Source organism: Mastigoproctus giganteus, chromosome 10 (genome assembly GCF_048544385.1).
Source record: "Mastigoproctus giganteus isolate SK-2022 chromosome 10, ASM4854438v1, whole genome shotgun sequence".
Classification (NCBI taxonomy): domain Eukaryota; kingdom Metazoa; phylum Arthropoda; class Arachnida; order Uropygi; family Thelyphonidae; genus Mastigoproctus; species Mastigoproctus giganteus.
The window spans coordinates 70,554,559-70,579,824 of NC_143584.1; the positions used below are offsets into that span (position 1 = coordinate 70,554,559).

The 25,266-nt window shown below is 37.3% G+C and overlaps 1 protein-coding gene across 1 annotated transcript in view; it reads left to right on the forward strand.

Moving 5' to 3' along the window:
• The window catches only part of kis (chromodomain helicase DNA binding protein kismet), a 1,089,809-nt gene that overhangs the window by 723,226 nt on the left and 341,317 nt on the right, over nucleotides 1-25,266 (forward strand). Inside the window, 1 exon segment of the mRNA XM_090383876.1 lies at nucleotides 11,211-11,284. Coding sequence (XP_090240002.1) covers nucleotides 11,211-11,284 — 74 coding nt within the window.

Consider the following 25,266-nt stretch of genomic DNA (forward strand, 5'->3'; position numbering starts at 1 on the left):
CTTTATCTCAATCTCTCATTTAAATGCGTAAAGATCAGGGTGTTTACACCCTGATCTTTACGCATTTAAAATGGCCATTAGATGTCAACAAAATGGCTAATTTTTGTGTGTAACCATACTCCTCTGTAGCACAATAATTTCCCACATTTGTCACAAGCAGATCCTTCACCCAAATCACAGCTAAAGCTCAGATAAAAAGCCATTCCAGTAGCATCTGAAACAACTCATTGGACTTACATTTGATCACATTTTGTTAATCCACAACAGATCAATCTACTTCAGCAAAATGCTTAAAAAAAAGTCTGAGCATATTACAGGCTATATTGTCTATCAGCTGGGGTTCCGACTGATGTGTTAGTATGAATACAGTCAGTCCTCATATAACACGTGTTTACACTACACGAATTCGTGTGGTGTAATTAAGAGTAACTGCTGTTACACTTACCTTGTTTTGAAAGAAATGTGAAAACTACCAGTAAATCACACAGAAATCAAAACAGTAGTAAGGATCTGCTGGATTTCCAGTCAAGCTGAAATCCAGGGAAATGAGAAGGCTGATCAAGCAGTTAAAATTCCACTCAAACTTGTCTTCTCATCTGCCTTAGTCTCTTAAAAAAATATATGGAAAAAAGAAATTTGGACTACAATCCCAATATTGCAGGCTTGTCTTGACTAATGGTCATCAATATGGCAGAGCACACTCATAATAAACTCTTTAAAATAAAGAAAATGCCACAACTATTTCTGCACACATCTATTCTGTAGAATAGATGTGTGGAAATTTGCCTTTAGCCAGTGGGTTGTTAATTGTTGGAACAAACTTCCATCTGTCGTTGTGGAAGTCGATAGGTTGAATAAATTTAAGGAGGAACTGGACAGGCATTTGGAAGGAATGGTGTGATTTTTTTTTTTTTTTTTTTGGCTGATGCTGCATAAGCTCATACACTTGCTTTCTTGCATCACAAGCCACTACTACTAACTCCGGGACACTAATTCTAGGTTAAATAGACAAGAAGAGGTTGTCCTTGCAAGTTCGTGCATTGTGCAGATGCCTCATGACCATCTTCACTTGTTGGTAGACAGAATCCTCCTCACTGTACCTGCCTACTGACAATTAAGAATATCCTTCTTGACTGCACCAAAATCAAGCTGCCCAACTTGCAACATATTAAGTCTCTTATAATCCAGCATAATTCATTAGAACTGAGTCATATTCTCAGAAATAATACTAATCCAACTGACTTATTTAGTTTTTTAAAGCAGATTTATTTATATGGACATTTCTAATACATTCCCAGAAAAAGAAAAAAAATATTGTATTTCCATAATTACTGCAATAGGGAGATTTGGCCTTAAGTTGCTCTTGTGCCAGAAAACTCCTATTAAAACAAATGAATTAACCAGCACGCTATTGTTACAGGAGATGTATTTAAAGGAAAATGAGGACCCTTTCTTTTATAATTTTACAGTTATCCAGAAGGATAGAATTTGAGTGAACTTGCTTGTGAAGGAGTTGCTATTTTTGTGGGTAACCATACTCCTCTGTAGCGCAATAATCTCCCACATTTGTCACAAGCAGATCCTTCACCCAAATCGCAGCTAAAGCTCAGATAAAAAGCCATTCCAGTAGCATCTGAAACAACTCATTGGACTTACATTTGATCACATTTTGTTATTCCACAACACATCAATCTACTTCAGCAAAATGCTTAAAAAAAAGTCTGATCATATTACAGGCTATATTGTCTATCAGCTGGGGTTCCGACTGATGTGTTAGTATGAATACAGTCAGTCCTCATATAACACATGTTTACACTACACGAATTCAATCATACACAATTTATATATAAGGAAACGATATCGTATATAACACGAACCGAATTTGCTTATGCACGATTCACCTTTGTGTTTACAAGAAATGGCAGTCAAACGCGAAATCACCCCAACTGAATGCAACATGATAGGAATGAAGAGAAGATTCAGAAAATGTATTTTTTTTTTTTTTTTATATCAGTGAGGGGGAAACACATTTCACCGTAATAACGTAAAAACCCACACAATTCCAGCTATTGGTATTATCGCAAATGCAATTAGATTTGAGTTTACTACCAGTTTATAACAGATTCCACTAGCAGAATGCTACTGGAGCATTCCAAACCCCTCCTGTTTGGAATCTATATAATGAAGCAACAAAACTGTTCTCATTTCTTCAATGAAAGTGACATCAGAGTACATCTCTTAACTATAATCGATGCCAGTCCATCCCTACTTGCACATTGGTTTTTGAACAACTTTGAAAAAACTCCATAAGACTGCTGGTTATCCTTTAATATTAATAATAGTATTTGCCTTATAGTGCAAGGAACTACAGGCTTTTGCTGCACTGGAGAGGGTGGGGAGGAGTAGAGAGTAAAATACAAATTATATGCTTCCCTCCTCACACAGGTATCTTTGAATTTATTCAAACTATAAACCTTGATTATCTACAAGGGAAACTTGTTCTATCAATCAACAACTCGCTGGCTAAAAGAAAACTTAATACAATTTAATCTAAACCTCAACCCCTGTAATTTGAATTTATTGCCTCTACTTCTGGAATTTTTTATAACAGTGATAATTACACCTTCATTCATTTTACTAATCCCTCTCGGAGCCTATAACCCACATAATCGAAGTCTTTCCTCATATGGTTGTCCATCTGACCATTAGAGTTGCCTGCCTTTGGATCCTTTCGAGAAGCAGAATGTATTTTTTCAGATGAGATCTCCATACGTGGACACAGTATTCCAAATATGGTCATACAATTGCCTTATACAGTGGGATTATGATCTCCCTATCTCTACAGATAACATTTGATAAATCATCGATACTATGGGCTTTTCTGGCTACCTTTTACACTGTTCAGAAAACTTATATCTGCCTATATTGTACCTCCCAAGTCCCTTTCCTCCTCCACTGTTTTTAATTCAACTCCACCAACTTTATAATTTATTTGTGGGTTGCTATTCTCCAAGTGTAAGACCATGCATTTTGCTGCATTAAAACAAAGCTCCCACTTTTCTGAGTACCTTTTGAAGTCTGTTCAAGTCATCCTGAAGGAATGCTGCTTGGCACTGATCATTAACGACTCTGCCAATCTTTGTCATCTGAAAATTTCAACATCACACCTTCTATCACTTTATCGATGTCATTTATGAAAATGAGAAACAACAGTGGTCCAAGAACCGATCCTTGAGTGACCCCTCTCCTTACTTAATGCCAAACTGAAAAATATTCATTAATTACAATCCTCTGCAGTCCATCTTAGAATCTTGCCAGTATTCCCAACCTGTTCAAGCTAATACAGTAACCTCTCACGAGGGACCACTTTAAATTCTTTGCTAAAATTCAAATAAACTATGCTGCTGAAATTGTTTCCTAAATCCAGCTCATGAGTAACTGTGTTATAATAGCCTACTAAATTAGTTAAACTTGATTTACCCTTAATAAATCATGTTTAACTAATTTTTGGCAGGTTGGCAGGAGCAGCAGTGTGTAGCACACGCTTCTTGATTAGACTGGGGTTCGAGCCTGTGACCACCAAATACGGAGGATGTGGAAAGCTCAGTGAATGACCACCGCATATCCCCGGAGCAATATGGCCTTAGTTACTAATGCTCCTAAAAACCAAATAACGACAACAACCCTTAACAAAGCCATGTTGTGAGGCCTTCAGATTGCCATATCTATCTAAATGTCTCTGGATTGCACACTTAATTACTGCCTCTAAGAATTTTCCTACACTGAAGTCAAACTAAGTAGCCTGCAGTTATTGATTTCACTTTTAGAACAGCTTTTATGTATTGGCCATACATTGGCACTTCTCCAACCCATAGAAATCTCTCCTGAGCTCAAAGATGCCCTTGTAATTAACTTCAGTGGTGCAGTAAACTCCCTCGCACTTTCCTGTACAGGGTATATGCCATCAACTCCAGGAGCCTTACTTTCCTTTATGCTCAAAAGTTTTTCAAATAAACAATCATCGGTAATTACGACATCACCAACTACATATGGCTCAGCCTCACGCACATTGCCTCTTCTCAGCATGACGGGGCATTCAACCATAAAGACTGATGCATACCTGTTCAATTCATCCACATCAGCTGGGTTATCTAAGACTTTCCCCCTCATCCAGTGCTCAAGAGTCTGATCTGATTAGCTTTCTTCTTTGTTGTATTCACATACATGAAACATTCTTGTCCTCATTCTTTGCTGTCTTAGCCAATGCTTTCTCATACACAACCTTTGCCTCCCTGATCTTATTTGTGGTACCAGTACCAATCAACTTGTACCTTTTTCTAGGCTTCGGTCTTTTTATTGCCCTTTTTCTGTCCCATGCTGTTTTTTTTTTTTCTACTCTATTTGACCATCCCCTCTACAATCATCCATTTCATTACCCTTCTGCGATATTTTCTTAGAGGTGTGTTAGCATAAGCATTAATAGAGGCATGTGATGCAAGAAAGCAAGCTTATACAGCATCAGCAAAAAAAAAAAAAAATCCCATTTCATACAACCATTCACTCTAAACGTTTGTCCAGTTCATCCTTGAATTTATTTAAGCTATCAACTTCCGCAACAACAGATATAAGTTTGTTCCAGCAATATGGGTTCATGGCTTCTGTGATTTTTGTTTTAAAAGTATTCCATAATTCAAAAGTATTTGCCATCCCTTGGTAATCTGCCCAGTTCACAGATGTCATATAGCACCTTAAACTGTCAGAGTCCTCTCTTCTGAAGTGAAAACCCATTCCTTTACCTTTAACTATTGCAATATCTTTCTCCATCTTCCAATTTATGATTGCATAATGGCTTCCTGACAGTGGTTCCTGTACTTTAAGCCCTGTGATGTCATCTGATTTTTTAGTTATAATGAGGTCAAAAATATTCTCATCCTTAGTACTTTCTCTAACATGCTGGTACAAATAATAATCATCTAGTTTATTTTAAGAAGTTTTTTTCCTAAATACATTATACATGCCATAGTTGAACTAGTCATTACCAACTTCTGGGTAGCACCATGTTTCTATTAGCCCTGTTATATCACCATTAGTTGTCCTAACCAAGGATTCAAATTCAGCCATATTGTTGACAGCATTCTCGGCATTACTGTAGGCACTGTTGAAACTAAGTAATCTTTTATAGGTTACTATCCAATGCACTCCTTGAAGTTATTTAGGTTTGTATCCCAAGTATCCTTCCTTTAGTTTTGTATCCTCCCTCCTCATTTGAAACATTGGCACCCTCAGAACATCTTAACAACATTGGTTGTTGTGGCAACAAACAAGATTTCATGAGGTGAGTGCATGCATTACTTTGATCCATATCATCAGATAAAGACAGATCTTAATGAAACCTTCACCCCTCCCCTCCCCTCCCCCCAAACTAGCAGTTCCCCTAGAATTCAGTTCCCTGAATGGACAGAAATTCAGGGGAACTGAATTTCTGTCTGTTCAGAGGAACTTATTCATGTTGAAGAGCTAAGACAATTGAACATAGTGGAGAAAGTTGCCAGATCGTTAAAAGAACCATTCCACATTTTGTCTGCCCTAGAGCTCTGTGCTGCCTATTAAGCTAAATATCCTGACTTCCTGCCTGCCTGTCTTCATTAATGTTTTGAATTTGCAGTTATCTGCTGGGTCTGCTTCCATCTTCCCAGATGACATATATCTTCTTGGATATATGTCATACATATATCTTCTTGGATATATGTCATATTTTGAAGGGAGCATACGCACAGCAGAGCTTTCTACTGTAGAGTTAGCCTTAGACTACATTAAAACTTACAACTGTAGAAGGCATATGATTATACAGATTAGGTGCTTTCCGAGTTTTATCAGGGATGAGATAAAACTCTGAAACGTAGACCCCTTCCCCCTCCCAATCAAAAACCACATTGATATTTTAGGCAATGACCTAACAGATGTTGTTGTTGCTCCTGAATAGACTAAGGCAAGTAATATGCAATAAACTACATACCCGACAACAATCATGGTATGGATAGGCTACAGACAAATTATACCAAATTATGCCTGTAATTAAAATGAAGCAGTCTAGTTTGCTCTCTAGTAGAGAGGAAGTTGTTCTTGCTTGCCTCTACATAAAACACCTTAAGCTCAAACGTTCTTTTCTGATAAAGGTTGACAAACCCTCTTCCCCGTATGTGTTGAGAGCTGCAAGCTATTTTAGTTGATGGTACTGATTTTATAAATGATCATTTATCTTTTATCACTTTTAATCATCTGACAGCTTTTATACTCAGTAGGATTTTATCTGAAAACTTTTCAGCAGTTACCACCTTTTTAAAAAAATCTACAGCTGTATTTAGTATTATACTTTACATTTCTACTTGGTTTTACGTTTTATTGCATTTGTGTGTGTATTTGTATATTCAGATGTAATTAGTATTTTACTTGTAATTTTTATCATGTGTGTATGCGTTGATATGTCACCAAATGCTTTTATCGAATCCTGGTCATTTGCTTTGTTGCTGAAGCATGAGAAAAACCAAGCCCAATCCTAATCCTCACTGTGTTGAGTTCAGCAATTGATTTGTCAGTATGCTCTCCGGTTCTCTAACTGCATGTAATTAACAGTTCATGAGGACCCACTAAATAATGATCACTGTCTGTAAATTCCTAATAAACCTACCTGACCATTCTAAAAATTAAACCATTGAACTCTCAACAAGTAATATGCTATTTTTTTTTTTTCTTCAGCTGCAGTAAATTTCATCACAACAGAATCTTCAGTGCCAAAAACACCTAACAAATATTGTGTAAAACTAAACTCTTTGTGGAACTAAAACTGTAATAAAGCCAAATGTGAAAAGAATACTCAACTTTGAACCTGTTCCTTAAATTCCCCAATACCAACTATTTAATTCAATACAAAACGATACAAGACATGTTGTTACAAATAACAATCTGGTTGATTTTAAAAATTTTCCCCCCTCACCCATGTCAAGTTTCCTTCCCATTTGCTCCAATCAATTAGAGGCACATTAAAATTATTAGACTTGCCCATTCCATGTAGAGGCTCTCATCATAATCTTCACAATCACCTGGCCTGTAGATTACTCCCACTCTTATTATACCTTTGCTTCCAACTATCTCACACCATACAGGTTCTATACTAGCATACAAAACACCTGAATCTGGGTAAGCTTTCATCATGCTCAGTCTGCTTTTTATAAGAAGTATGAACCCACCTCCCATTATGTATGCCCTAAAAAAGTAAAAGTAAATTGCAGCCATTATCAACCCACTGCAGGATGGAAGCCTCCTCATCAATTCATGCTGAGGGAAAATGGACCATAATCTGCCACACTGGTCCAGTGCGGGTTGGCAGATCGACTGTATTCAGCAGTCAGGGGCTTGAACCCCGGTCTACTCAAAGAGCGTGTGCCACTGCACTCCCGCTCCTGACCACTCGGCTACGGATGTCCTATCCTTCCTAAACACATTGTACATACCATACTGAAATCCATCAACTCCTATCTATGGGTGACACCACATTTCCAAAGCCCTATTATGTCACCATTACTAGTCCTAACCAGCAGCATTACTGTATAGACCAGTGCTTCTCAACCTTTAATCGTTCACAGACCACTTAAAGCATTCTTTACTTACCGTGGGCCACCGGGTAGGGTTTCTTTACATCTATGAATTTTCCTGACAAATTTAGTTTTTTTTTAATTATCAGCTCTGCTAAGTAGTGATTCGGTGGTAATAACGTACAAATGGTAAGGGAAATTTTAAAAGAAAGAAATTAAGTGCAGTCATTTTTTATTGAAAAAATATAAGTAAAATAGGTCTTTAAAAATTTTAATATGATGGTTGTGCCTGCTTTCTTTTACAAAGTAAACATTTGATTGCCCATTTTAATTTTATTTGTGATTATATTTTATACTTACAATAAAATTTACCTTCCCACGGACCAACTATAACCAACTCACGAACCACTGGTGGTCTTCCGGACCACAGGTTGAGAAACACTGGTATAGACAATTAAGCCTTGGTGTTCTTGTATAGTTAATTTTCTTGACATTAGCTACCTGCTCATTTTAAATGTTTCTGCCCTCTGAACATCTTGCTTATATGATCTGTTGTGGTAACGAACAATAACTCTTGAGGTATGTGCAAGCGTTTCTTTGACCTATATTATCACAGAAATGCATATCTGTGTTACCCTTGTTTCCCCAAACTAACAGTTCCCTGAACCTTTAAGGTATTCCCAATGATACTGACAAAAACTCTTGAACCACCTTTGTTTAAATGTATCCAGGCTACAGGTTCCTTCTACCTACAGATTCCTTACCAAGCTGATAAAAATTTCCCTCCAAAATCCTTGCAGAATCCTTTAAGTCTTGTGTTAATCCACCAGGCTTTCAGCATATAATCCCTCCTATCGTGCTTGGGCAGAATTTCAGACGCATAGACATTGTGACCTAACTTGCAGCATTTCTTCCTCATGGTCCTATATTTGTCTAACAAATTGTCAGATTGTGTGTGCTTAATATCATTAGTCCCCACATGAATAATAACATTCTGTTTACCCACCTTAAAAACTGTCAATCTGTTGGTGACATTAATGTTTGCTCCCAGGAGACATATCCTGATTTTAGTCCACCCATCTTATTACAAAAAAAAAATTTCCTGTTAAATGTTTTTTCTTTCCTTTCCTTAATTCTGAATGAATTGTCAAAAAAATAGAACAAACATCTGCAAAAAAAAAGCTAAACCTCTAAAACACTTCTTCATTCGTTTAACAAATATATGTGCTCTCAGTTCTAATCTCAATTATGTCCATTCCACTTACAGTCTGCCAAACCCCGTGTACTTTTTCTGACAGAATCCCCATTATTGGTTGAATCAAACACTGCTCATCTCAGTTGTACTTTTGTAGTTACTTCCATGGGCACTGTTTCTTCTGAATTGGCTTGTGTAATTCCTGCTCACTCTCCCAGAGCAAGTCGCACACATGCCTCAACCAGTCAACATCATTTTACTGTCAAACTTCAAACTCAAAGAACGAAATTTTCTTTCTTCCTCATTTATTCATTCAACTTCAGTTTTCTGGAACAACCTTTTTCCAGAAAACCAGCTTTCCAGCCATATAACCTCTAGGAAAGTTTGAGACACAGTTCCCTTGAATAGAAAGGGTACAAGAAAGGAATATTTTTATTTGCTGATGCCATTGAGGCAGCATTAGGTGGGTCGGAAAACTGCTAGCTTCTGGGGATTCGTAGACTAATAGGTTAAAAGTAGCCACTGGATGGAAGAGGTGAAAGTGATTCTTGCGCTGCTTCTATTGGAATGAGCAACAGCCTGGAAACCAAGGTGCTGGGGATTTCAAGAACTGGGAATTATCATCAGAACAAGTAAATACATGAACTGTTATTGCACTAACAAAGAGTAAGAACAGGTGCGTGTATACTTGCATCAACACCAATGCTAGGAGTATAGTAAATAAATTTGATGAATTTGAGGTGCTGGTCAAGACATCAAAGACAGATATTTTTGGGATATCAGAGATGTGGTGTCACACAGATGTGTGGAATGCAGAATCGTAATTTGGGGAGTACAATATGTACAGAAAGGATCGATGGGTAAGAAAAGGAGGAGGGGATTATACTGTTAGTTAAGAAACACAAAATCTAAGGAAGTGCATCCAGTTGACATTAGTGAACAGTGCTATGTTGAGTCAGTTTGGTGTGAAATAAGCTTTGGGAAAGCAATGCTTTCCCAATGCTTATTTCACACCAAAGGAGTGTGTTGTAGGACAAGTAACTCTGAGTACAATGAACAACTATACAGAGAAATAGTGGGCCTGTAAACCAGAATGTCTGTTAATGGGGGATTTTAACTTCCCAGATATTAACTGGAACTTGTGAGTTGGTCAGATGCACACTAGCAAGACTTTTATTTATTTTTTGGGTGATTGTTTTCTACAGCAGAATTTTCGAGAGGCAACCAGAGGGCATATACTCTTGATCTGATTATCAGCAGTGAATATTCAGGCATTAAGAATCTGCAGGTAATGGAATCATTAGGTGACAATGATCACAGTGTACTGATGTGGGATTTACTCAAAGATGTAACTACCATCATGGGTAAAGGAACGGGTTTTTGCTTTTGTAAGGGTGACTACAGTAGTCTCAGACACTTTAAATTCTGTACAGTGGGATCAACTGATAATGTTGAAGCATTCAAGGAATTAATCTTGGAAGCTACTAGACTTTTCATACCTACTTAGAAATATTGTTCAAGATTAAAGCCTGAGTGGATGTCAGATGAAATAATGATAGTCATGGCAGAGAAGAAAAATGCATTGGATGCATGTAAATTATCAAGAGACAAATAAGCCTGTGGTAGATATAATCTAGTCTTTAATAAAAAAAAAAATAAATAAATAAATAAAACAGTAAGCAGAGTTTCATAATACATAGTTATTTGGCTAAACTAAAGGGCTAGTTAATGATATTGCTGGTAATGGTTAGGTTACTGGGTAACATAACCTAACCTATTAACTAGCTGCCTTTGTAAAATTATGGAAAAAGGTGGTTAAAAACAGTCTGTTATGATTATTATAGTAAGTTATATTGTACTTGTATCTTAGCATGATATTTTGAAGTATTGTATTTTTTAAGTTAAACGTAAACTAAAATCATGTCTCTGGTTAAAGCAAAAACCTCAGATTAGTGGGAATGCTTTTGGCTCGAGGTAAAATTGCTTAGGGCAGTGCTACAGATCACTCTTCTATATGGGGGCGTCTCCATAGCCAGGTGGGAAGGAGCAGTAGTGCGTAGCACACGCTTCTTGATTTGACCGGGGTTCGAGCCCGTCACCACCAAATACGGAGGATGTGGAAAGGTCAGGGAATGACTACCGCATATTCCCGGAGCAATATGGCCTTAGTTGCTAATTCTCCTAAAAACCAAATAAAAAACAAAACAAACAAAAAAAACTGTTCTATATCATGCATTATGTCCATAGAAAGTCAGTATGGATTTTATACTCACTGGATTATATAGCAGACATATAGCCATTGTTATTTATGGCTTCCCATTTTCCTTTCAATTATTATATAAAATAAAAAATCTTGTTTGGTCGTGTGTGTATTTATTGTTCTCGCTTGGTTACTTAACAAACAAATATTGTATTTGTTACAGAAAATGGAAAGAAGAGAGAAATTTGAGGCAGCCATTCGAGAACGGGAACTGAAAAAGCGAGAACTCCAGCAAAGGTAAAAATCTGTACATGCTAATTTCTTATATATAAGCAATCACAGTTATTGTACTGTTAAACTGTTTACAAGATGAAATAGTTCATATTCTGAACAGTATCAAGTTTTAGAAGAACAGAAAGTTATATAAATGAAACAGATAATGATCTGAAAAAAATGATAGCATAATTCCAACATGCAACATCATTTTTGCCTTTAATTCACCAAATTTTACAACCTCAGTTAAAGCAGGACATTTAAATTGCCATTTCCAACCATCTTAACACTTTATGATGTTAAAATGTCAGAGGTTTTTTGACATTCAGACATTTGCCAAGGTGATACTACTTGTGCAGAGTGTGGATATAAAAGTCTTGCACAAACTGAATGTACTCAATATCTGCACAGTGTCCTAATTGCAAGTGCTTGCATCCTGCTATCTCAAAATCTAGATGCTATTGAATCGATACAAACAAATCAGAACATCATGGATACTAACAATACTCTCCTGCTTCACCATAGAAGATCAGAATTCTGGATGCCCTTTTTTACAAAACACATAAAAGGGTAAAAATGATTGGCCTAAGCAATCAACTCATAAAAAAGAGACAGATTCATCTTTGTCTAGCAGAAACAAATAATGCTGTACATCCTACAATGGAATTGCAGTGGTTTCACAGCAATATTGATGATATCTGTGATTAATCTCCTGATAGAACTCAGTAGCCAAATGCTTGTAAGAAACTAATTTGACCTGACAGGTTACTCCAATGATTAAAAATTATACATTATATCGAAAAGCCAAATTGGACTTGGGGCAGTTGTAATAGGGCCAACAATATATTCCAGATATACCTCTTCAAATCTTAATTGAATCAATTTTCTCTCCGTATTATGCTCAGATTTTTATTAGCTATCATTTCTGTATACCTCTCACCAAATCATCCATTCACTACTTAAGGCAAAGAAGAGCTTGTGACTCGAGTACCTTCCCCTTTCTGTGTGCTGGGTGATTTTAATGAGCATCATCCATTATGGAGATCTGCACATAGGACAGAAAAGACACATAGGCAGATCATAGAAGTCTTATTCAATCATCAAAACCTAATGGTACCCTGCATCACACACATGCATTTCCAAACAGGATCAACCTCAGCTGTTGGTCTTTCAGTATGCTCTCCCACTCCATTCCCTTTCATGGAGTGGATGCTGCTAAACAACCCATTCACCATTAATTATTTCCCCATAATAATAATAATAATAATAATAATAATAATAAATTTCATTTATTGCAACTACAGCAAGCCCATCACAGCACTAGGCTAGGGGCATAAATTCAGTACAAAGGAGACAAATATATATATAAAAAATTACATAGCATATTCTATACAGGAAACCCTTGATTAGTGCGGTTAATGAATCCTTGAAATATACCGGACATATTAAAACCGCACTAATCAAACTTAAGAAACAATGGGAATAATTATAACGAATCCTTGAAAATTATGAAACTGTAAAAATGTATTTTTTCTTACTCAATACGTACCTATAATGCACTGCATAGTTCTTAAATTATTAAGGAATAAATTTAAAAAAAGATAGTATGATTTAAATTTTATTTTTTGCAAAAAAAAACTTATCTAACTTCGATTGAACAGTGGTAGCTTTCTTCCTTTCCTCCATGATTTTGCGATAACAATCAATTTGCTTATCTAACCCTCAACGAACGCTCATGCTTCTCTCTGCATCTGGATCAATCTCTAGTATGAGTTCTTTTGCTTTTTAAAGTGTATTAAATAGTTCAAGTTTTTTGAATGAAATTTCTTTGGGAGCAAATTGCTTTTCTTCTGCTTCATTTTCGTCTTCTTCCTCGTATGCATGTTGATGCTCAATTTCAAGAAGATCGTCATTACTTAAGTCTTTTGAATGCGATTCCAATAATTCTCTAACGTTTTCTGAATCTACTTCCTCAAAGCCGAGGTCTTTTCCAATTGTAGTAATTTCATCAATAACTTTGTTGACCAGGATTAATGAAACCGCAAAAATAATTTGCGCATTCAGGCAAAAGATTCTGCCAGACAGCTCTCATGCAGCTGTTCGTCATTTCTTCCCACGATTTGTGTATGTTCTCAACTGCTTCTTTAATATCATAATATTAAAGAAGTTTAATATTAATAATAAAAGAATAAAAGAATATGAGTTACCAGAGCAAATTTCAATTTCAGGGTGGTATGGGGTGCTGCTGTCAAGCATTTTGGAGTCGATTCCCATTCATTTAAATTAGAAGACCCTGGTGAGTGCGTGTCACGTATTTCCCACTTTAGGCGCCGTTGTGAGTTGCCAAGCACCGCAAGAAAAAAACAGCGCACTAATCAAATTTGATAACGCATATATTAAGGGGATAGTATCAAAAAAATTTTGCGCACTAATTAAAACCGCATTGTTCAAAACCCCATTAATCAAGGGTTTCCTGTATATACATTAACAACGAATATGTATTATAATGATCAAAAATATATATTGCAGAACATCACATTTGGCTCTGGATGTAGTTACTGGGTTGTAGGTAGGCAGCTGTTTGTATTTCTCATAATTTGTTTGGAAATGAGACTCCTGTAGGCTTCAGAGTTGAGCAACTTCTTACAATCAATGTTGTGATAATTTATGAGGTGAAGGGATGCATTGGGGAACATCCTGTCCATTTGTTTTAGTCTGGAGAGTTTGGATTTGAATTGTTGTTGGTTTCTTGAGTTTTCTCTGTTGGTGGGAGCTATTATGTTGGCTAGGTTTGGTGAACTGGATGCAGAAGTAATTAACTTAGCAAGAAGCATGACTCCAGACTCGTTGATCATCTGTTGCAGAGGCTTTGTTTTTAAGTTTTTGTAAAGCTGTTGCCTGGATATTGTACGGGGAAAACGAAGTTTATTGTTCAGCCATCTAAGAACCCAATACTCTAGGGCAAGGAATTTTTTTACTGTAGCTTGAGGAGTGCCAGACCAGATTTCGGAGGCATAGGACAGAATGGGAAAAATGCATCTCTGAACATGGTTAATGACTGTTTTTCTATCTTGAATCGCCGCTGTTTCTTGCTTGATCAGCCATCTTGATTTTTGAATTTTTTTAGCAACATATACATAGTGAGAATTAAATGAAAAATTTTTGTCAAAAACAACTCCTAGATCTTTGTGAGCAAATACGTTGGGAATTGAAACATTTGAAATTTTAATTTCTATGTGGTTTGGTTGTTTCTGTAAGGAATAAGTTATTTGAGCAGATTTGTTTGTATTTATAGTGAGATTGAGATTCTTCAGATGTTTGATGATTCCGCACATCTGTAAATTCGCATCATGGCTAACCTTGGAAATGTCATCACAGGATTTGGAAATAATGAACAACTTTAAATCATCGGCATAAGACAGAAGATTTGGATTTTCTTGTAGAAGTGGTTGCAGAGATGCTGAAAATATAACACTGGAGAGAACACCTCCTTGAGGGATGCCTGTTGCGGTTGTGACGAGAATATTATCAGTATTAGTGGGGAAGATGAGATTTCTGTGATTGAGGCTGTACTGAAGATAGGATATAACAATTGTATCAATGGGGAAATGATTTTTCAATATTTCAATGGCTTTCTTGTGATCAATGTTGTCGAAAGCACCTTTGATGACTAAGTAAAAGACATCGCATTGTGCTTTATCCTGAAACGCAGTTTGGATGCGCACAATGGTGTCAGCTAGGCTTGTTGTTGTAAAGCGCCCTGTAGGACCAAAATGCATGTTGTCGGGTGCATTAGCAAAGATCGCATCCCGAAGATATGGCAGCATAATCTTATCAATAATCTTAGCGATTATTGACGATACAGCAATTGGACGATAGTTTATATGGTTATTATTGCTAGCCTGTTTTGGAATCAGGGTAATTCTAAAAGTCTTCCATAATCTTGGAAGGAATGGCTGGGAGATGCAACTGGAAATAATATGAACTAGAGAATCAATGATGAATGCACTGGACAATTTAATAATAAAACTAGGGATGCCGTCAGGGCCTTCACTACTATCAATTCGTAGTTTGTTAATAATTTTCTGAACTGTATCCTTGTTTACAAGTTGGTTGATTAGCAGAGCTTGATTAGGAAGCATTTCATGTTGAACGCTATTTGCGTGTTTATAAGAATCGAATTCTTTAAATTTGTTTTGCATATCTTCATTGCAGATGTCAAAATTGCATGTTTCCATATTGACTTTTATCCATTCCAAAGTCCAGTCTTGCTGCAAGCTAGCTCTTGTTTTTGAAGAGAGTGCTCTTTTATTATGCTTGAGCCTGGACATTAAGTAATTTTTGTATGCCTGAATTTTTTTGAGCTGAAACAGTGCTCTGCTCTTTTTATACTTTATGTATGTTGATGAAGTTCCGTACTTCTTCCACTGCCTGTGGCATTTTTGTTTCCTTTTAAAGTATGGTTTTAGATGAGATCTGAACCACGGTTTGGATTGAGAAGAAACTCTTACAAGTTTGGATGCTGACTCTGTTTTTAATTGATTTAACCATTTTATTAATAGAAACGTGGCGTCCTGAATAGGTATATTTTTAAGAGAATCCCATGGATAGTATTTTAAGAGCTGCAAAAACTTTTCTTTCTGAAGGAATTTAATCAATGATATTCTTTTAGTGCTTTCTAGAGGCGGGCGAGGATTCCCACAGTAAATTGTTGCTTGAAATTCTATACTTTTGTGGTCAGATGTAAATGTAATGTTGCTACTACACTTTTCTTGAAGTTGAAGATTGGAGTAAACTAGATCGAGCGCTTGATTACCTCTTGTAGCAGGGATGTTGATATTTTTAGCTCCTAGAACTAATAAGGAGTCGGACAGCAACTTCATTTGTAAATTATATTTGGGCAAGGGGAGATTAAAGTCGCCCATTATAATTATGTTAGCTTGAGACTTATGAACAGTGATTATCCAGGTTATTACTTCGTTAATAATATCATCAGTAGGTCCAGGCGGAATATAAATATTATATATTTGAAGTAGTGAATCTTTAACTTGGATCAGAAGAGAAATTCCTTCAAAGTTGTAAGAACAGGTGTTGTAGGTGTTAATAACTTTAATGTTGGATTTTAAAATAATTGCTGATCCTCCACCTCTTCAATTAATCCTAGATGTCATGTATGGAGTGTAGGTTAGATTTTTCGGCAGTAGAAAAACATCCTGAAGAGGTTCCTGCATCCATGTTTAAACTAAACAAATTTTGTCATGAGTTTCTCCAACCAAAAGTGCTATAAGCGTAGACAGTTTATTTTTTACGCTTCTTACATTCTGTAGAAAAATGTTGAGATTAACATAGGTGTTAGACGGATGTTCGCAAGCATTAGGAGGAAGGATAAATGATGGACTATGATGCGAACCCGGACTGGTATTCTCTAGCTATGCAGACAGCTCATCAGATTGAGAGTTAGCCGTTAACTCCTCATTGAAGTTGTTGACAGAACTTAGAACAGTTCCATAAAATGGCATGACTAGTAGACCATTCGGCCAGATATCAGGATTTAGATACTTTTGAAGGTTGCAATCCTTTAGTTCAATTCTCAAAGATGCGTAAGTTGGATGTTTGGTTTTTAGCTTGAAAGCATTACCCGGAATTTCCAGCTCCAATAGTAGCTGATCCATCTGCTGGGAGGTAGTATTGGGATCTAGTCTGCTGACAAAAATATTATTACTTTTAAACATCGGACGATTTCTATTTCTAATTTTAATACAAGACTGCGTATTTTTTGTTCCTATTATGCTACTATATTTGTTTCTTCTGCGGGGAACCTTGAAACTTGAGGAGTTTGAAGGCAAGCTATTATGGGTAGGCACTTCAGGATTAGGAATAGATGGATAATTTTGACAGTGCCCGTATATACTGCCAAGTTTCTGTTGATTTCTAATTGTGGTGGGTATCAGTTGCAAGCTTGTGTCAACAATACGTTGCGAAGATACACGATTCTGCTCTCTGAGAGAATGAGAGATAGAACCAGATCTGATAGATGGCGCTGCTATTGTTTCTGGAACAAATACTTCAGCATCTGGTCTGAGGACTGGATCTGCAGCAACTTGATGAACATAAGAAGGGCAAGGTATTGGAGGGCTCTCAACCATTGCCTTTAGCTCAAGAAGCATGTGGTAGAATTTGCATTGTTGGTCTTCTATTCGGAAAAGATGCTGCTTAATATCATCATTCTCTCTAAGTTGTTTTCTCAACATTTCTTCCAGGGTAACAACTGAGATTTCTTTGCTCAGGGATATTGTAGGTAGGGGGAGCGGCTAAGAAATGTCCTCAGTCTGTGTGGTGGCATCTAAGCTTGACTTCCTTGAATGGTGAAAAGGCTTCGGAGATGGTAATACATTGACAGAAGACGATGAAAGATTTTTAGAGCTGCATGGGAGATCAGCATTTGTTGGAGTATTCTGACAGTTTAGCTTATGTTGACTAGGGGACTGTAAATTTGAGCTTTCATTGTTGGCTTTTTTTACAGGAAGGACATCTCCAATTATTTTTTAAAGCACTTGATGACTTCGAAAAATTTTTAATTAATGAACAAAAATCACAGTTAATGATACTGCAACCTTTACAGATAACCCAATTACGAACTGTTTTTTGACATCCATTGCATGAGACTGCTTCTTTAGGTGCCATACTGAAGATTTACAAAAAAAAATGACTGAGTACCAGTAAATAGAAAATACAAACAAGCAGGTGTTCCGTTATCGACACAGCAGGGTACTGTAGCGAAGAGTTAGAATGTCTGAGTAGCTGGACTACAGGTGAGATTGACGTAGGTGTGGCTAACGGAAAAATTGCTGGAGGGCTACAGGACTTGACCCAAAGCTGGGACAATGCCAAGGTCACAAACGGTTTTATGACAAAGAAGGCACTACTTTCAACGGTCAACCAGCGTTTCTGTATGTAGCTACGCTAAGCAAAGGCTAGCGATAACGTTGCACACTATAAATTTAAATCTGAAATAAACAGTACTTATCTTTACGAAGTCTTCATAAAAACCATCCAAGCTGCCCAATATTCATCTAAGGAACATGTCGGTGCACCACTTTACAAAAATTCCATTTAAAAAGCACTTATAAATTATTATAAAGCAGGAGCTAAATTACAGACGTCTAACACCTAGGCCACCTAGCGGATAATTCTCCCAAGCAGATGCCTTTTTCACCACTCCACCTCAGGACTATGCAGAAAATATCCAGTCTGTCCTCACATCCAGTTCTGAAATGCCTCTTTGACCCCACCTCAGGACTATGCAGAAAATATCCAGTCTGTCCTCACATCCAGTTCTGAAATGCCTCTTTGAATACAAATATTATTAGTCATATGGTGGAAGGAAGTGTGAGGCTTATGCTGCACCAGCCAAAAAAAAATAAATAAATAATTTCTAAGTTACCTGAGAGAAAGAGAGAGAAATAGAAGGGAATCACCAAGAAAGAGAAGAAATATGATGATTGATGATATCCAGCTCAGGACCCTAGTTATGCCAGGCCCATTCTCATCAGATGGTGAGCCCTGGGGTTTCAATATCGTTACACAATGAAAACTGAATAATATGGAAATTCTCCCAAGCAGATGCCTTTTTCACCACTCCACCTCAGGACTATGCAGAAAATATCCAGTCTGTCCTCACATCCAGTTCTGAAATGCCTCTTTGACCCCCACCACTGACAATGGTTTTTTGAGACCTAATAAAAATAAACCCACTAAAATCATTGGATTTATTTTCATTATTATTTTTTGTAATTATTATTATTTATTTATTCTGCTTCCTAGTAGATATTGTTAATATGGAAATATCTACTATTAAAACAAATGCAATCCTGTTTACAGGACTGCCAAATGAATCACTTGGCCCCAGGTGCCAAGCTTTTATGACTCAGTGATTTCTCTGTGCCTTGCAGTGCTATTTTCTAAAAGTGATATATAGTTCATTTACATTCCTCTCGTTAAACAATCTATTTATTTTAAAACAGCTCTCTTTACAAAAGTACTTGTACAGAGCAAGAAAGGAAAGCCATTTTTTTTTCATTGTTTCATTACTAACCCCCTACTAGTGCTCACACCAAGCACTGCTCCTGCCTCCCCATGACAGGGCTGGAAACCTTGGAAGAAAATTGATCTACCAAGGGCCAAAAGGGGCCAAATATGGAACACAACGTGTTTCCACTCTTAGAGCCGACATGCTCTTGGCCACTAAATGATACTGATTATGACATTTCAAAACTCAAGAGATTGAAAATAAATTCACTAACAACAGAGTTTCTTGCTTTTCTAATTATACACTCGCTTTCAGACAAAAATATCGGCAAATTATCTCCTCTCCTCGTCCAGAAACACCTGGAGAGTATTGCAGGATCTCCTAAGGCTGTGAAGAGACTGTAATCCGGAGATCTACTTATAGAAATAGCAAAGTGCAGACATTCTGAGAAACTACAACTATCAATTTTGCTGGAAAAGTATCTCCTCATTCAACTCTAAATGCATTCAAAGGTGTGATATCTAGTTGGGATCTGTTGAACGGAGAAAGAAATAACTATAGAGCTTCAGGATCAAAATGTTATTGCATCAAAAAGAATCATGATTAAAAAAGACAACCTTACACCTACTCTGAATATTATTCTTGCATTTAATTCCCCAAACCTACCGTCATCGGTAAAAGCAGGTTATCTACTTTGCCATGCTTGTCCCTACATTCTCAATCCCTTGAGATGCTACAAGTGCCAAAAGTATGGCCACTCTCAGACAACATGCAGAGGAAACCCAGTTTGTCCCAACTGTGGATCTTCCGATCATAGTCATCTGAATGTTTGGTGGTAGAAATGACTTGTCCCAACTGCAAAGGCAACCATCCTGTGTATTCTAAACTTGTGACAGATGGAAGACTGGAAAAAAATTGTCATATATAATGTAGAGAACAAAGTAAGCTATCAGGAAGTGAGGAAAATAATTATTCCTACTATGCCAGTATTGCACAAAAACAACAAACAGTGTCCATCCAAACTGATGTTACAGTCCCCTCAAATATATCAGCTGCTCTAATAGTTATTTCTTTCTCCGTTCAACAGATCCCAACTAGATATCACACCTTTGAATGCATTTAGAGTTGAATGAAGAGATACTTTTCCAGCAAAATTGATAGTTGTAGTTTGGACACTGCTCAACGTGGACTAATGTTATTAGTGGAGTTCCTCAAGGTTCAGTGTTGGGTCCGTTGTTGTTTTCGGTGTTTATGAATGATATTGATGATGGGATATCAAGTTTAATGTTCAAGTTTGCAGATGATACAAAGGTTGGCAGGGTCGTTAAGGACACTACTGACGCTATGCTGCTGCAACAGGATCTGGAAAGGTTGAACAGATGGGCTGAGCGGTGGCAAATGAAGTTTAACATTGAAAAATGTAAAGTACTACATATGGGAAACAGTAACCCCAGAGCAACGTATCAACTCTGCAGTACTACACTGACAATGGTGGAGAATGAAAAGGACCTGGGGGTAATTGTGCAGGCAGATATGAAGTTCTCTGAGCAGTGCAGACGAGCTGTAAGAGTAGCTCATGGTGTCTTGTCAATGATATACAGGAAATTTTCTAGCAGGGATAAGGAGGTGATTATTCCCTTGTATAAGGCAATGGTTAGGCCACATCTTGAGTACTGTATACAGGTCTGGAGGCCTCATTTCAAGAAGGATGTAGAGCTGCTGGAACGGGTACAGAGAAGGGCAACAAGATTAGTGAATGGAACAAAGGGTTGCTCTTACGAAGAAAGGCTTAAGTTTTGCAAATTACAGAGTCTGGAGACTAGGCACCGGCGAGGTGATCTGATAGAGGTGTATAAGGCTTTGAATGGTTTGAGCATGCTCAATGTCAATGGGATTCTTCATCTTGCTCAGAATAATCACCTCAGAGGGCATAAATTCAAATTGAGGAAGGACAGATGTCGGATAGATGTGCGGAAATTTGCCTTTGGCCAGCGGGTGGTTGGTTGGTGGAACTGACTTCCATCACTTGTTGTTGAAGTTGATAGCCTAAACAAATTTAAAGCTCAACTGGACAGGTATTTCGAACGAACGGAGGGGTAAAATGGGAGTGGGTTTTTTTTTTTTTTTTTTGGCTGATGCTGAATAAGCTTGCTTTCTTGCATCATATGCCTCTACTAATGCTAATGCTAATGCTCAAGCTGTACTCTCTCAGAAACAGTCCTGTGTCCCTAAGCACTCAAACCAGGCAAGTAGCACTCCCCTTACAGTACCAGTGACAAATCCTTCCCCACCAGTGATCACTACTAGTTCACATAGTAAAAGTTCCAGTTCAAAAAAGAATATCCAAAACACCCAAGACATGGATACTGATTACTCATCCAACCAGGAAGATCCAGTTTTAGAAATATATGTGGAAGAAAATATGGGCACTAGTCAGCCTGTATTTCTAAATTTTAAAAGATAAACAGAAGTCTGAATGCCTCAAAACTGCCATACTGAAAAAGCAGTCAGATACAGCTCCTTGTACTCATCTCAAGTAATGCCTTATATTTTACAGCGGAATTGTAGAGGAACTCGTAGCAATATTGACAATATTCATGATCTAATCTCATCACTACTCTACAGTTGGTTTCTGCTTACAGGAAACCTATTTAACTTCTCAAATTTCCACCAAATTGTTCTTCAAACAGAAATTGAAGCTTTCTTCACTCAGATTGCGATAACACCGGTTTCAATATATCTTCCACCAAATAATATCTTCTCTTACGAAGACCTTCTAATACAATTACCTTCCACCTGTCTGTCTAGTGGGAGATTTCAATGGTCACTGCCCCATATGGGGATCTTCTAAATTAGATAAATATTTGAAACATTTGAAATATGAAATATTTGAAACATTTGAAATAGGAAATATTTGAAACTAAATTAGATAAATATTTGAAAAAGATTTCAACTAATTGAAATCTTTCTGGATAAGCAAAGCCTTACCATTCATAGTACTGGTGCACCTACTCACATACAATTGCCAACCGGAGAAATGTCTCCAATTGATCTTTCAATGCTCCCCAATACTGTTTTTTTATGAATGATCCCATGTGCAGTGATTATTTTCCAATTATTTGAAATCTGCTCACTACACAACCACCATTAGCTCAAGCCTGCAGGAAATGGAAATTCTCTCAAGCCAGCTGGGTCAAATTTCATTCAGCTATAACCCAGGATGAGGAAATTTTTTATATTATAATTATAACTGCTGGTGGAATGATAAATGCACAAAAGCAAAGAAGGAAAAATATAGAGCGTGGAATTTATTTAGACGATCCCCAACCACATCTAATCTCATTAACTTTAAAAAGCAACGGCAATATTCATTAAAAGAAAACCAAGAAAGATTCCTGGACTCATTTTGCATCCACTGTAAATGCAAACACTGACTCCAGATTAATATGGAAGAAAATTAGGCAGCTTTCTGGCAAGTTTCCGACCCTCCTTTCCACATTTCTTTCCTGGAAATGGCAAGACCTCTGTCCTTTGGATATAGCAAATGCCTTGGGCAAAACATTTCTCCAAGTCTCAGCAGCAGCAGCAGCATCAAATTATTCCCCGGAATTTCATAAAATCAAGATGGTCACTGATCAGTGACCCATCAACTTTCGTACCTCTACTCTTTAGTATTCGGAACTTTTACAATCCATTAGAACAAGATGCAATGGTGCTGCAGGGCCAGATGGAATAAATTATATCATAATACAGCACCTTGATGACAAACATTTGCTGTAACTTCTGCTGTTATTTCTGGAAAACATCTATCCTACGTCTTGGCACCATGTCACGGTTCTGCCTTTTTGAAACTCGATAAAGATCCTTCCCATCCTTATGGTTACCGGCCAATTTCCCTTTCCAGTTACCTCCGTAAAATCCTTTAGAAAGTGATCCACCAGAGGACTCGTTGGGATCATTGAAGAATAAAATCGAATGAGTAATGGTGAACATGGCTTTTGCGAAAACAGTCTTAGATCTCATGATCAAGGGTGAGTCAGCACGTCGCAATGCTTTTGGGAAAAATAAACACCTTGTTTTGGTCTCCATAGACATAGAGAAGGCATTTGGTACTACCTGGCATCACGGCATTCTCAGAAACCTGTATGCTCTTGGTCTATGAGGCAATCTGACTATTCATTAAGAACTTTTTATGGAGTCATTCTTTTCAAGTACAATATTTTCTATGACATTCTTGCAGGAAGAAGGAGTTCCTCAGGGGTTTGTACTGAGTGCAACCCTTTTTGCCCTTAAATTTTTTAGGCTCACCTTTATGCTGATGATCTCTCTCTTTCCTACCATTCTCAGAACATGAGATCTATTGAACGTCAATTGCAGATATCCCTGAATAAAATACAAAAGTGGGCAGTGCTCAATGGCTATTGTCTTTCACAACAGAAAACTGTCACTATAGACTTTTGCAATCAACATAAATTGCATACCAGATCCCAAACTTCATATGTCAAACTTTATTGTTCTGATTGTCAGCAACATTAGATTCTTGGGATTAACCCTTGACAACAAATTAAACTTCCTTGAATGTATTAAATTTGTAGTAATATCCGTCTCAAAAAGCTGAACATAGTGATAGCTTTATCCGCCCTGTCTTGGGGAGCATATTGCAATATGCTCCCCAAGCTTCGATTGCATAGAGCATTCCCGTTGCTTCGATTATATAGAGCAGTGATTAGATCCTGTTTAGATTATAGTGCTCCAGTCTACAATTCTGCCCAAAGAAGTGTACTGCACTGGCTGGATTCTATACAACACAGTGCATTACGGGTTGCACTTGGAGCCTTCAGGACATCTCCAACTCATAGTCCATATATTGAAACTCACAAACTCACTTTGTTCCTCCTCAGAAAAATGTTACTACTGAAGAATGCAGCCAAAATAAAAAGTTGCTGTCTGCATCCTATTCACCCATACCTCTTCAATCCACAACTGCTTAATCTCTGTATAAATAAACCTAATAAAATAAGGCCAGCAGGCCTACAGCTTTTGAAATATCACAGAGTTGGAAAGTTCATCTTCACAATAATCAACAGGTAACGAATTACTTTCATCCACCTTGGACTCTCCCCTCCTCATCTCAACTTTGATTCTTATTTTCTCCAATCGGGTTAGAATCTTCTACCAACTCTCAACGTGAAACTACTCCATGCAAGCCATATTCAGAGCTATACTGATTTCCTGCCAATCTCAATCAACTGCTGGATCAGCATCAGTAGTGTTTCTCTCTGCTATCATTTCAGCTTCCCTTCCACCTGAGTATAGCAACTTTTCCGCAGAACTATATGGAATAAAATTAGCTCTAGAAAATCTGAATCTTTACGTGTCTCCAAAATATTTAATGCATACAGGCTCTCTCAGCTTAATTAGAGCAATGCAGAATCCCTCCTATACGAATCACCCTGTTTTAAGCCAAATCAGGAGGTTGCTGTTGAAAATTGAACATTGTCAACAATTAGTGAACTTTTGTTGGATTCCAGCACATTCAACGATAAAAAGGAACAAGATATAGCTGCCAAAAATCCGTTAGCTTTTAATTTGATCTCTGTCCATGTTCTAGCCTCTGACTATGATGTCATCAAAGCCATAGCGTGCCTTACGCAATGGAAAGAACTATGGCACCCAAAGACTAATAATAATAAACTTTTCCAATTGAAACAGGACTCAAAACTTTGGCATTCGAGCATCTGGAAGTGGTACTTGCACAGGCAAGAATAGAGCCCATGCAAGTATACTCATCTGACCCATCTCCATCTATGCACAGGTGATTCTCCTCAGTGTCCACACAGCCCAGCACAACTAACATTCAACCATATTCTTATTGACTGTCCTCACTATCAACAGTATAAAACATTAGTCCTGCTTTCTTTAACAAATCTTCAACAACCGATATGACTAGAGCACATTATTGGCGATCCGACAAATA